This window comes from Neopsephotus bourkii, unplaced genomic scaffold (assembly GCF_033783945.1).
Source record: "Neopsephotus bourkii isolate Nb327-2 ecotype Australia unplaced genomic scaffold, CSIRO-AGI_Nbou_v1 NB_53, whole genome shotgun sequence".
Classification (NCBI taxonomy): domain Eukaryota; kingdom Metazoa; phylum Chordata; class Aves; order Psittaciformes; family Psittacidae; genus Neopsephotus; species Neopsephotus bourkii.
Genome location: NW_026900570.1, coordinates 14,192,195 through 14,204,571, shown reverse-complemented (window position 1 = coordinate 14,204,571; position 12,377 = coordinate 14,192,195). Strand labels below are relative to the sequence as shown.

General features: G+C 46.9%; 1 protein-coding gene across 1 annotated transcript; it reads right to left on the bottom strand.

Moving 5' to 3' along the window:
- Positions 1 to 4,617: 4,617 nt before the first annotated feature.
- On the bottom strand, positions 4,618 to 8,934 carry SKIDA1 (SKI/DACH domain containing 1). The gene has a single exon (XM_061351852.1). It carries the CDS (start codon positions 7,103 to 7,105, stop codon positions 4,637 to 4,639), a length of 2,469 nt encoding a protein of 822 aa, XP_061207836.1. The 5' UTR covers positions 7,106 to 8,934; the 3' UTR covers positions 4,618 to 4,636.
- Between the last annotated feature and the right edge of the window lie 3,443 nt (positions 8,935 to 12,377).

The window sequence follows — 12,377 nt, the reverse complement described above, 5'->3', positions numbered from 1 at the left end:
TTTACAAACACAGCTGTTGCCGTATATTTGCAATGCTAAGGATAAAGCCACCAGCGGCGAGGAGCAAACGAGGGATGGTGCGGGAGAGGGGTCCTCGGCATCTGGAAAGGACAGGGCGCCTTGTTTTTGAAACTGTCAATTCTCTCAACCCCTATTGTGAGCGCTTCATGCAAAACATCTCGGGCCTTTTAAAGCGGGGGCTTGTGAGGCCGCCTCGGCGTGAAAGGGAGAAGGGGAGAGAGAGGGGCCTAGGGCACGGCAAATAATTATATCAGCGCAGTGAAGAAATGCAACGTGGATGGGCCTAAAACCGGCTAGCCGTCTTTCCCCAAGGGCTCCAGGGCAGGCCGCGGCCCAGTACCCACCCCGCGGCGGCGGGAGCCCCACGATTGCAGGGCTGAATACTGGGGGAATGGGGAGTGCCTGCACGCATGACTTTGGCTAGCTAGATCCCAAAGCCTCCCTCCTTGTTTTGCTAGCGAGGGCTTTTCGCTTTCAGGCGCTTGCCTTCCTTTTGTACTTCCAAGCTGACCAAATACATCTCAGGATGAGCCATTGCATACACTTTACAGCAATCTTCTTAACCATAAAAAAAAACACAATTAACGAGGTTACCCATGTTTCATGTTCTCTGACATGCTGCATATGTAGAATATTTTCCTGCAGATCACCGCCGTGGGTGGAAAATACCACTTTTTGTGGCCCTTTCTGCCTCAACCCCTTGCACGTGTGAATGGTGACAAACGCAAACATGATCGCATTGCTCTCATTTCTGCAGAAACTTTAATTTATTGGCAACTAAACCTGTTAGAGGAAAAAGGATCAGAGACCACGTAAAAAGAAAATCACCATGTGAACTGATTGAAAAGCAAACTTCATACAACAGTTACCACTATTTTGCATTATTACTAGTAGTGGTGTTTTAAATAAACAGCCAGTAAAGATATTATCCCACTGTAGTCAAGTAAGTGTAGGTTACAGAACAATCACTTCTTAAAAGTAAACTGTTGTAAACGGCGAGTTACATCTTTTAAGGCAGTATAGCTCGTTGCTGAAGGCATTACGCGTGTTCCCTTTTTAATGCTCTAGAGAATTAGACAGAGTCCAAAATTTTCTTTTGTCTTCCATCTGGCAGCAGATACCTTCCCAATAAACTTACTGGTGAACTCTATGTATGGCAAATACCTATGGAGTGTAGTCTCTAAAGTATGTGCGCTTTCCTCCATTGCTTTTTCCTCTGGAAAATTCTGTTTACTTTTGAGTACACCGGGAATTGGAAAATGGTGGGGATCTAGTACTAGTACATTTTAAGTTTTACCTCGTGTAAACATTGCAACAAACTGGTAATTTGGCTCACTTGAAAAACCTTTGGTTTTCCTCATTATTAGAACTTACCTTTATCGGGGAAAATGGGTTATTTTTATATAACTCAATGATATGACTTTATATGTCAGAGGCTGAAATTATAATGAACTCTGCTCACAGTAATAATTACAACGCCATCAGAAGCATTTACCAAACTACCAGAATTATGGACATAATATTGGAAGGAATACCTACTCCCCTCCCCCCCCTTTTTTATCTTCTGCCAGTGAGTTATTGTACCTGGCTAATTTCTCTAGTGGTAGTAAAAACACGAGTGTCCTTGTTAGTGGCTTGCACTAAACTGAGGTGTACACTTGTGAAGATTATTTGGCTCTTTAACTCTGTGCCTTCTGCTGTTGCCTGCCCCTGCTGAGGAGAGCCCTGGGAGCTGCCTGGTGGGTGCTGGACCTGGGCCTGCAGGTCCCAGGCCGTAGCAGGGCCGGGCGCGCCATATTTCAGATCCTCAACTCTGCAGAGCCTATTTGGTATAAATTTATGCTTATTCCTCCCCCTTTTCTCCCCAAACCCATCCCCCCCCCCCCCGGATTATTTCGGGAACCTGAAAAGGCACCTCTGTAATTCACAGTTCCTGGCCAAATCAGCATATCTCTAATTGGAAGTAAACAGGGTCAGGGGACAGAGTTACTTTGAAAGCAATATGTTGTTTAATTGACAAGCGAAATTTTAGGTTTCAAGTTTGTATATTGCACCTTTGTAGCTTTTGGGCTTGGCTTTTTTTTTTCTTTTTTTCTTTTTTTCCTTTTTTTTTTTTAACCTTTTTTTGTTTTTGTTTTTGTTTGTTTCTTCTTTGTTTTCTTTCTTTTTGTTTTGGTGAAGGGAAGACCTTTGTCGAGCAGACACGGCTTTCTAACTGAGCAGGGGCCTTTCCTGAGCAGTATGTCTTGTACATATTTACAGTTGTGGGGAAATAAGGCTGTAATCTGTGCAGCTCTAAACACACGAATGTAAACATTGATCTCAGAACAACTCCAGTAAGCAGATTTTTCATGACCGTCGTGATTTCAGCAGAGCGGTTAAGTATGCAGTGCACCTTTTGCAACTGGCAATTGGAAGTGATGTGTGTGCGCGCGTGTGGGGATGTGTGCATGCAGGGGGGAAGGGTAACTACACTGAAAGGCAATTGTTTACTCTTTCTAAATATATTTGGCTGCAGGTATTCTTAGACTGGGCCTTTTACAATGGGAGGAAAACTCCGGTGTGGCTATAGTAAACAGAGCTGAAATCAGTTAGTGACTGCCTGGAATATTTAGAGACATGAGGGGTTGGGAGAGGGCATCACAAAAGGCAGGAATTAAAAAATTGAAACCCGGGCAGCAGATTGCCAGCAGAAATGTTGACTTTGAGTCACACAGTAAACATTACATTGTTGCTTTGTTTTCCTTTTTTTTGATTTACGATAAATTATTCTCCCGGGATTGATCGATGAGTGGAATCCTTAAAATTTAATTTGGGAATGATCTAGTATAAATAAAATGCTAATCCAAAGAAAGAAACCAGCAATTATTCATCCTAAACTCTGCTGATTCAGCAACTCAATTATAACTGCCTTTCTCAAGCTGCAAACTTTGCAGGCTCTTTTCCGAGTTGGTGTATCCAGACTCCCCCAGCCAGAGACCTTCCCCCGTCTTCAGCTCGGCCTCCACCTCGGCCTCCAGCTTTCTCTCTCTCTCTCTCTCCCTCTCTCTCTCTTTAAATTCCCCTTCCCTTTCTTCTCGTGGCGTTGGAAGGGGAGGTTGCCGGGGGGGGGGAGGGGGGGGGAGAAGGGAGGGAAACAGTTAACCTCTTGAAGCTTATTTCCTCCAAATGAAAACAGTGAACTTACAAGCGGAGAGGAAACCACGGATAACTCTGCAATAATTCAAAGTGTATGGAATCAGGGTTATTTTTTTTAACAGTGTTTTTAATTGAAAATAAAGCTAAAGCATGCTTTTCAACAGTGCAAATTTCCATAATTTTGATTTACTGCTTCCATCATCACAATATATTATACCAGCATGTCTCACCGAGGGCCAGACTCTAGAAGTCAGCCTGTTCGAGTATTTCGATATTAAGTGCAAATATAGAGAATTGCCTCTGATTGTCACGTGCAGTAGAAACGTTTCTGCTCCATCGGGAGGATGGCATGGCAAAAAAAACCACCCCACGACCACAAATTTCAAGAGATGAGGGTAGAACCGGGAAGTGTAACACGGTTGAAACGCCTGAGTTTTGGTGCCAAAAAAGCTATGAGTAACATGGTCTTCTCATTTTGGGTATTCTCTCCACTCACGACCTCTCATTTCACTTTCTGTGTTGTATTTACTGCTTCGCTATTTCCTCCAGCCGGCATGAGGGGCTGGACCATAAATTGTACTGCGAGCAGGGCAAATACTTTAGTTGCTTTGCAAGTTTGTAAGGGGCATGTTCAGACCACAACCTAAGCATGACATTAGTGGGTAACAGTAACCTTATTTAAGACCTCTGGGTGAAACAAAAAGGCTTCCCAATAGCAAAGAGTGGCTGTACAAGTAAAAAGACACCCTTTTACCCAAAATAGAATTCCACATTTATTTACTGGTTTCAGAGGAGGCAGCTTTTCCCAGCGCTGGGCTCGCAGGCGGACCCCAGCCTTTCCCAACGAGAGAAAAAGGAGTAAGTGCAACTGCTCTTGGAAAAAGACACCCCTGCACCCGAAAACAAAGCTCCCGAAAAGTAGGCTGCTGCCACATTGAATTATCGTGAACCCTTACTGTGCAACCATGGAACTTAACAAACTTTAACTGAATTAACAGTTAGACTTCCATTTTCGAAATCTAGTGCATAAATTTAATGGCTCATTCTAATATTTATTATTCAACCTTTTGACATTTATTTGCAGCAGTTGAATTGAGGTACTGGTGCATTATTAGCATTTAAACAGTAAAGTGTTCCAGCTCTACCATAATAACTGAGTTTGAGTCTTTAGCCTGAAGTACTCTGTGGAATGTAACAAAAAATAATAATAATTAAAAAAAGGCAACAGAACCAAAAAAATAAAAAAAACCCCAAACAAACAAAAAACCGCTCTTGTAATGGTAAGGAAAACAGTAATCCAGTTTCTGTCTTCACCATGTGATAAAAACAGGATTCCAAAAGTGGGGATAGCATTAATGGCCTTGTACAAACCATCCTGTGGAGTTGGGAAAAAAAAAAAATGGAAAAAGGAAAAAAGAAAAACAAAAATGTAAGAAAGTTAAAGGTGGTTCGAGAAAATATTTTCCAAACTATTTTATTAATTAAATTTCCTGAATTTGTGGCTAGGTGGAAGAGGTATTGCAGAACCGCCCAGCTGCCATTTCCATACAGGATGGGCCTTGTGAGGTGGTTGGGAATCCTTAGTGGTGTTTAAGGAATAAGCTGGCAACAAATCCCCATCATTGCCAATAATTAGTGATGGTGGACAGGGAAAATTTGCCATGAAATTAAATGGCCTTTTCACTGCTGATGCTACATTGCTGGCTACCCTTTTGCGTCTATTGTTAACTGTAAAATCATCCAGTGTTCCTTCATGTGTCTCGGGTTTACCTGTAGGACGTGGGCTTCGAGCTGATTTCAGATTTGGTTTGACTGGAGGAGTCTGCAGTACAGGTCGCTTTCCCAAAACCAGTGTCCTGTAATTTTTTCTCACCCTTGCTCCAAATTTATACTCCCCATCCTCAGGTTTTGGAGTACCTAAAGTGCATGAGAGGACCTGACTCTGAGTCAGCAGGTTTAAGGAAGTGGTTTCTTTCTCAGTGCATGCAGAATCTTCCTTGGTTGTTAATAAAGCGTCCTGGTTATTACCCTCAGTCACACCGTACAACTCATCCTTAGTATCATTGCACTCACACTTTAGCTTATGTGTTGTAAGATCGGGCTCATACTCGTCGTTCGCACTGCTGTCCTCTATTTTGATTTTAATGCTGTGCAGGAATGGCAATGCCTTATTGCCTGTATCAGTGCACTGGAGCTCAGCTGCGGCTGCTGCTGCTGCCCCTGGAGAAGCAGCATCCTCCTCAGGAGCCGTTTGTAAAGAGGGCAAATCCGTGGCAAATTCAATACAATGAGGGATTTTAGAATCTTTCTCTGAATTTGCTGCCGCTGATGAAGAATCATTATTTAAGAACCTAGCAGCTATTGTATTGTTATCTGCACGGTGTGTAGTAGTTGCTTGAAGGCATTTCCTTGCCTCTCTGAGTATTCTTTGTTGTGGAAATGCATTGTTTGTCTTTGGGCTAGGTGAAGAGGCCCCCTTTGCAACACAGTTAATTGTTAGGTCAGTACTCTTGGCATTACTGGAAAATTCAGAGTGTGGGAATGTGATCTCGGATACCCTATCATCTCTTATCTCCGAGAAGCAGCTCCCCAGGCCGCCGGAGCAGCGCAGCGCCGGGGCGGCGGGAGCCCAGCCGGGGCGGCCCCACTCCTCCGGCAGCTCCGGCTTGACTCCGCCGGGAGCGCCGCGGAGGGCGGGCAGCCCGCCGGGCTCCGCCGGGGCCAGGGGCCGAGGGGCGGTGGCGGCCGCCAGATGGTACAAGAAGTTGGCGTGGACCACGCCGGGCGGGCTGCAGAAGCTGGTGCGTCTGAAGCGGATGCTCTGCACCGAGACCTGGCTGGAGACCGAGCTGGAGTCGGAGTCCGAGGTGCTGTCCTCCTCCTCCTCTTCCTCCTCCTCTTCCTCCTCCTCCTCCTCCGAGCTGCCCTCGCTGGAGTCCGTGGCGCCGCTGCCCTCCTCGTCCTCTTCCTCCTCGTCCTCCTCCTCCGAGCTGCCCTCGCTGGAGCTGGAGAGGCTGGAGCCGCAGTCCGAGTCGTGTGCGGCGCGGCCGGAGCAGCAGCTGGACTCCGAGTCGCTGCTGCCGCTCTCGGGGAAGGCGGGCGGCGTCGGCCCGAAGCCGCGGAGCAGCGGCAGCCGCGGGCCGCCGCGGGGCCGGCAGGGCCGCGGCACGGCCAGGGTCCGGCGGGCGCCGCCGGGGGGACCCAGCGCTGCGGCTGCGGTGGCGGCGGCCGCCCCGTGGAGGAGGCGGCGGCGGCGGCAGCGGGCGGGCAGGGGCGGGGGGCCGGCGGCCGGGAGCCGCGGCGCGGCGGCGGGCGGGGGGCGGGCGCGGAGGGGTGCGCAGCTGCCCGCCGGCGGCGTTGTTTCATAGTTTACGGGGGGTTTGCAAGGCGCCCGAGCGATTTCTGGGTAGCTGTGGCCAGTGTATTTACTAAAAATGTGAGGTAGATGAGAGGCCGGTAGCAAGGCTGTGTCCCCCGGACGCAAAGCTTTCCTCCTGACGGGCAGCAGGGGCCGGGGAGGGTCCCGCAGGCCCAGCCAAAGTTTGTTCTCCTTCCAGAAGCCGGAGAAGGGGTCGGTGGGTGAGAGCTCCGGCCGGAGGTCGGTGGCTGCCAGCGCACGGCTGATTTTTCTCCGTTTCGTCTTAAGGACCCGTTCGGTTTTGCAGGATGTGTACAGGGCTTCCACGTCCTCTCTGGAGATCAGGGTGCATTTGGCGGCGTGGAAAGCGATGGAGTTGATGGCTTTGAGTTTCCTCAACTCCTCCAGGTCGCAGTGATGTTTTTTTACTTTTAAATGATCCATTCGCTTGTGCACGGTAGTTCGCGGGATGTTTTTGAGCAGGTCTGTAAAAACCTGGGAGAGTGCAAACATTTGCTTTCCTTTAATGATGAGGTAGCCGAGCCTCACGCCATCCACCTCTTCAAAACCCGACTTCAGGTCTCCCATTTCGTGAATTAAATTATTCCCAGCATTTGCAGAGAGTGAGAGAGAGGTGGAGGAAAAAAAATAAAAAAAAAAAAAAGAAAAAAATTGGGAAAAAAAAGGACCAAAAAAAAAAAAAAAAAGAAAAAGCCACACACACACAATCCTCAGCCAGATGCTGTATTTGTCTCAAGGCATCCTGCTAATAAAATATAACAAAGGCTGTTATTCCTGCTGAATGAAGTGCCAAACTTTAGAAGAAATTAAAAAAAATATAAATTAAAAAAAAAATACCGTGAGGCTACAATCAATAGATAATCTTAAAAATCAGGTTTGCCAAAGTGTTTTTCTAAGTTGCTGCTGAAGATCAGTACCTGTTCCCTTTCATTCCCTGCTTTTCCATTGGAAACTATGATAATGGAATGTGAAGGGAGGAAGAGAAAAGAAATGCAGCTGCTATTCCCGCCGCTGCTTTAGCTACAAATAAAATGACAGAGTGAAGTGAGCTCGTCCGGAGACACCTTCATCAATTAATTCCCCTAAAGCCAACGCTGATTGGACACTCCTGACAGGTGATGCAATAAAAATTGATATTCCACCCCTTCCCCCAAAAAATCTCCCACTAATTAGCATACCCTTATACTGCCACCTCCCCTCCCAAAGTAAATAATACAGTTAGTATATAAATCTTTCTATTAAACAATCCGAGCTCAAACACACTCAGACCTCTCCGACTTCCTCGTCGCTAGCTTCTGAGGACGGATTTGTACGCTTTTCCCCCTTCTCGTTCCGTGTATTTTTAGCTTATTTTGGACAAACGTTGCTCTTTTGTGTATGCCGTGATTTTAAAGGACGTAAGTCTGCCGGTAGCGGTGGAAAATCCTTCCGTAACGTGGCCGCTTTAAACTAGCATTTTATTCTGCATTGTGTGGAAAATGAAGCTTAGCGAAAACGTGCCGAGCAGCCCGGTATTTCCCTTGCTGAGGCTCCAAAGTTAAATGCTCGGCTGTTAAGGGGAGGGAATACTTACATTTTCGAGTTTCCCTTGATTTTCCTCTTCGGCTTAATTAGCTGTTTGGGTTTTGTTTTTTTTTTACAGCCGGGGACTAAGGTTATTTTGCTGTCTGAATATCACGGTCCCCGCACCGTGAGACTGTAACACTTTTAGCTGAAATTCTGCCTGCTATATTGCGGGAGGGGGGGGAGGAGGACGTGGGCTCACGTCAGACCCATAACAAAGCATAGGTAAGCCAGAAATGTAAACACTTTTCACGATTAACCGGTCTGGATCCGGAGCTGGAATGTCCTATCGTCCCGAAGCCCACGTCAGGATTCCTGCGTGCTGATTGCTTCCAGCAGAGGAAAGAGAATGCAAAATATCCAAGGTGCTTCCAGAAGCCTTTACGTAATAACAAAAAAGTGCTGGCACACACAATGTAGGGTATTGCGAGCGGCTAGGATGCTGCTCCCTCGCAGCTCGCATATTCCGCCCGGAGTAGCCCTGCCGCAGCTTTTTGATGTTCCATTGAGAGCAGCCCCTTAAAATCAATTTGAAGAAGCAGCATGGAGGTTTAACCTCTTCTTAGGGACGTGAAACGAGTCGAGTGTCAGGACCGGGGGGGTTCGCCAATGTCGCGATGGCCGCACGCCTCTCCCGTGGCACCGGGGGGTGTGTGTGTGTGTGGATGCTCCTCCCGGGTTGCACGTTAGGCGCCGCGAAAAAAGAAATCGCCAACCTCCGCCGTGCCTCCAGTGCTCCTCTGTGTACGAACACGAGCACGTTTGGGTATCGCCGCACATCCAGAAAGAGACATATCCGAGAGATGAATGAGGCAGCTCATATTTCTGGGACCGGGGGGCCCCAATCGACGGAAGAAATAATGATAATATAAAAAAAAAATAATCTTCAGTCCCAAGCGTCAATATCCACTCCGCGTATTGGCAAGATGGTGCGTGGAGTTCGTGTTACCCCGTCAGGTAGAGCTAAAAGAAAGCGCATAATCACTCTGTAAAAACCGCGGGTTTGCACGTCAAAGCGAAATGCAGGCGAGCCCCCAATTTCGCTGGAATTCTAGAAAGAAGTGGGAATTTGGAGAAGTGCATCCGGGAATGGAGGAAGTCTATTCAAGGGAGCCTCTAACTCGGAGGGCTGAGATTTGAAAAGTCAGCCCTGGACTACTGTTGCTCCCAGCGCAGATGCAGCCGCCGCTGTTCAACTTAATCCATGTGTGTGCGAACCGCGGTGCCTAGCTCTTCCCTTTGGAACCCGGGGATAGCCTTCCCATCCGAGGAAGCAGAGCTACGGCAAATTACATTTTGTCCCTCGAATTAGAAAAGGATCACTGAGTGGATCTCGTGATATTTCAGCCTTTAAACGTAACCGAGAGGCAGCAGCGAACAATGCCTCGGCGCAGTCAAACACCATCCGCGGTGCTCGCCTTTCCTCGCCTTGCCTCGGGATCCCCCAGCCTCGCCGCCTTCTTCCTCGCCCGTGGGAGAGCCACCCTGGCGTCTGCCGAGGCTGAAAGCAAAGTTGCGAGAGAAAACAGCTGCTGGCTCTAAAAAGAAATCAGCGCAGTCTTTCTAGAGCTAGAGACAATACGGTCGTTTAAAAATTCCTCCTGATGTACTTATATGCTGCCAACACCCCCACCCCCTCCCCACTGCTCTCCTCCCCCTGCTTTAAGGTTAAGGCTATGGAGTCAACAGTAAAGGAACAGTAAACTCCGAGAAAGCTGCCCACAAGACGTTACCAAAACCCCCGATATGAGCTTGAAAAGCCCGTTCTCAGCCTGGCAGTTGGGTTCTCGTGTAACCCCACGCGTGCGCCCGCAGGCAAGGAGCCACGGGCGCCCGCGCACTGCCGGTGACAGCCCGGCACCGGGATGAGGCAACTCGTTAAAAAACGCCTTTTCTTTGTGTGTTTCTTTCATTCCGGCGATACCAGACGTTTAGAACCGGTGGGAAACCCCGGTTTCCCCGTAAGGTTCGGCCACGGGCACAGGGGGTCAGGCAGAGCCCCCCTATAAGTCCTGGGAATTGCCAGGCGCCCAACCTACATACACATCCTTTCGGCTACTTACACACACTTTGGGCTGCGGATCTTGCTCCGCATCTCGCAAGGAGACCTCTGTTTCTCTACTTCTCCATCGTTTGTGGCTTTTGTGTATGTGTGTGCGTGCGCGCTTTCCCTTGGCCATGAGCACACGTTGTGCATGCGGGGTCGCCTCTCACGCAGGCTGGGGGCAGATCCTGCTCAGGAGCCGGCGAGGCCCTTTGCACAAGCACACACATATGTGTGTGCAAGGGGCCTCTCCCGCTCCTGAGCAGGCAGGGGACTTGAAAATGGATTTGCACGCACACAGGGGACTGCGATCAATAGCCACCAACATTTACAGCTCAGATTGTTAACGTGAAAGCCGGCCCAAAGAATGAAAATGAAAAATTAAAGGTGTCTGGTATCAATTACAGGGAAAGTTATGCAATAATTTCCTTGCTGGGAGTCGGGGTGGATGCCTGCGTGTCCGTGTGTCCATGGTGTATGTGTGTGCAGACCCAGATGTACATGTAACTATCCCTCAAAAGCAAGGGAGTTTCTTTGTTAATTTTGTGGACTGTGTCACCCTTGCCAGTGATCAAAGATGAACATGATTAAAGGGATGGATGTTTGTCTCACATTTCTTGAGATAAGGACTGCCAGAGATGCCCAGTTTTGCCAAACACATACAGAGGCAACTACAGAGATTTGTGTGTATAGGCACACACACACACACACACACAGAAACTATCAATCAAATGTGCTCCTTTTCACGTTGAGTAGCGTGCAATCTGCAATCTACATTCTATAGTCAGTAGTATTTCAGTCTTGAGGCTGTCTGGCCGAAGGATAAACCTCATTAGAAAATAAAGAGCAAAATAATATTCATAATACCTTGCTGTAGACCTATTCCCATTTATTGGAAATCGTATACTTTCATTTTTGTAAACTTGTGTTAAAATATATATGCTTGCGGGGAAGTGTTTAACCATGTTGCTCCAGAAAGCAATGTGTGTAACATTCAAAATACTCCTTTTACATGTTTTGATTTATTTTCATAGCATGATTATGTTTAAATACCAGTGCAATTCAGCCTGACCTCTTCCTCCTGCAATGAAGTAATGCACACACCATTTACAGTCCTTCAAACGTTTTGCTAGGAAATGCAGCAGCGATGGCCACCACCGGTTGTACTACTGGGGAGAATTCTTTGGAAAATCTCCGGAAAAACCTAAGAGGTCATGGCATTTTCACACTAGGATTGCCACATTATTAGGGTATTATTATTATTTATTATTATTATTTGTTAAGTGGTGGACCACATCTTCAGATATTGACAAGCATTAAATAAACCTTTTGCTTACATGACGCTGGGCAGAAATATGTATTTCAAATGAGGACTTGCTTTCCAATCCTGCACCCTACTTTTAGGTATTCCTGGGCATATTTTGCTCAAGGAGGACACAGATAGACAGAAAGCAGCTAGAGGCTATCACAAAAGAGTCCAGTAACGTAAATATAATAGGGTCAAAGAACAGTCTAATAGGATCCTTCTGCTGTTTTAAAATCAGCCAAATGTGACTGTGGTACCTAAAATTTGCCGTCGTGTCGAATACAGCAACAAATCATAACGCGTACCTAAATCTCCTAAATGTGCAGGACAAAGAAATGCCAACCATCAGACTGAGAAAAAAAACCCAACCCCGTAATCTGGGTAACACTCATGCCTACATGGAGTTTCAGGGTTGGTTTTCTTCTTTTTTTTCTTTGCCTCTTTTCTTTTTTTTTTTTGGTAAACAAAGCAGCAATGCAGGGCTCTGCTAAGTGCTTTTTAAGTTGTCCTTTTTATTTCCATGGGGGCTGGGGTGTCACTTGCACACTAGAATTTTGTGCGATTTAGAATCACCACAGACTAAGACTATTTCTTGAGTTTGATACTGCTGGTAGTTTTAAAATACTTTTTAGCAGGAGTTTCTGGACACATACTACATGCCATGTTGTTTACTGACCCATAATCAAAATGCAGTGACCTTCTACCCTTTTTTTGCCCCTTGACCCATGCTGAATTCAATGCAGCCTTTATAAATTTGCAAATCCTTGGACGTAAAGGGGATTTGGTGAGGCTTTGTTCTGAAAGGATCCTAAAAGTTTGCATTTTTAATTAGACAAAGGTAAAGCAACAAACATTGGGAAATAAGATCCTCTCCTGCACATAGGTGATCCCTCTGAATTGCTGTGCTGGGGAACCGCTTCTTCAAA

Bases quoted from the DNA above. Each gene is read 5' to 3' on its own strand.
- SKIDA1 (XM_061351852.1), bottom strand. From the start codon at position 7,105: ATGGGAGACCTGAAGTCGGGTTTTGAAGAGGTGGATGGCGTGAGGCTC.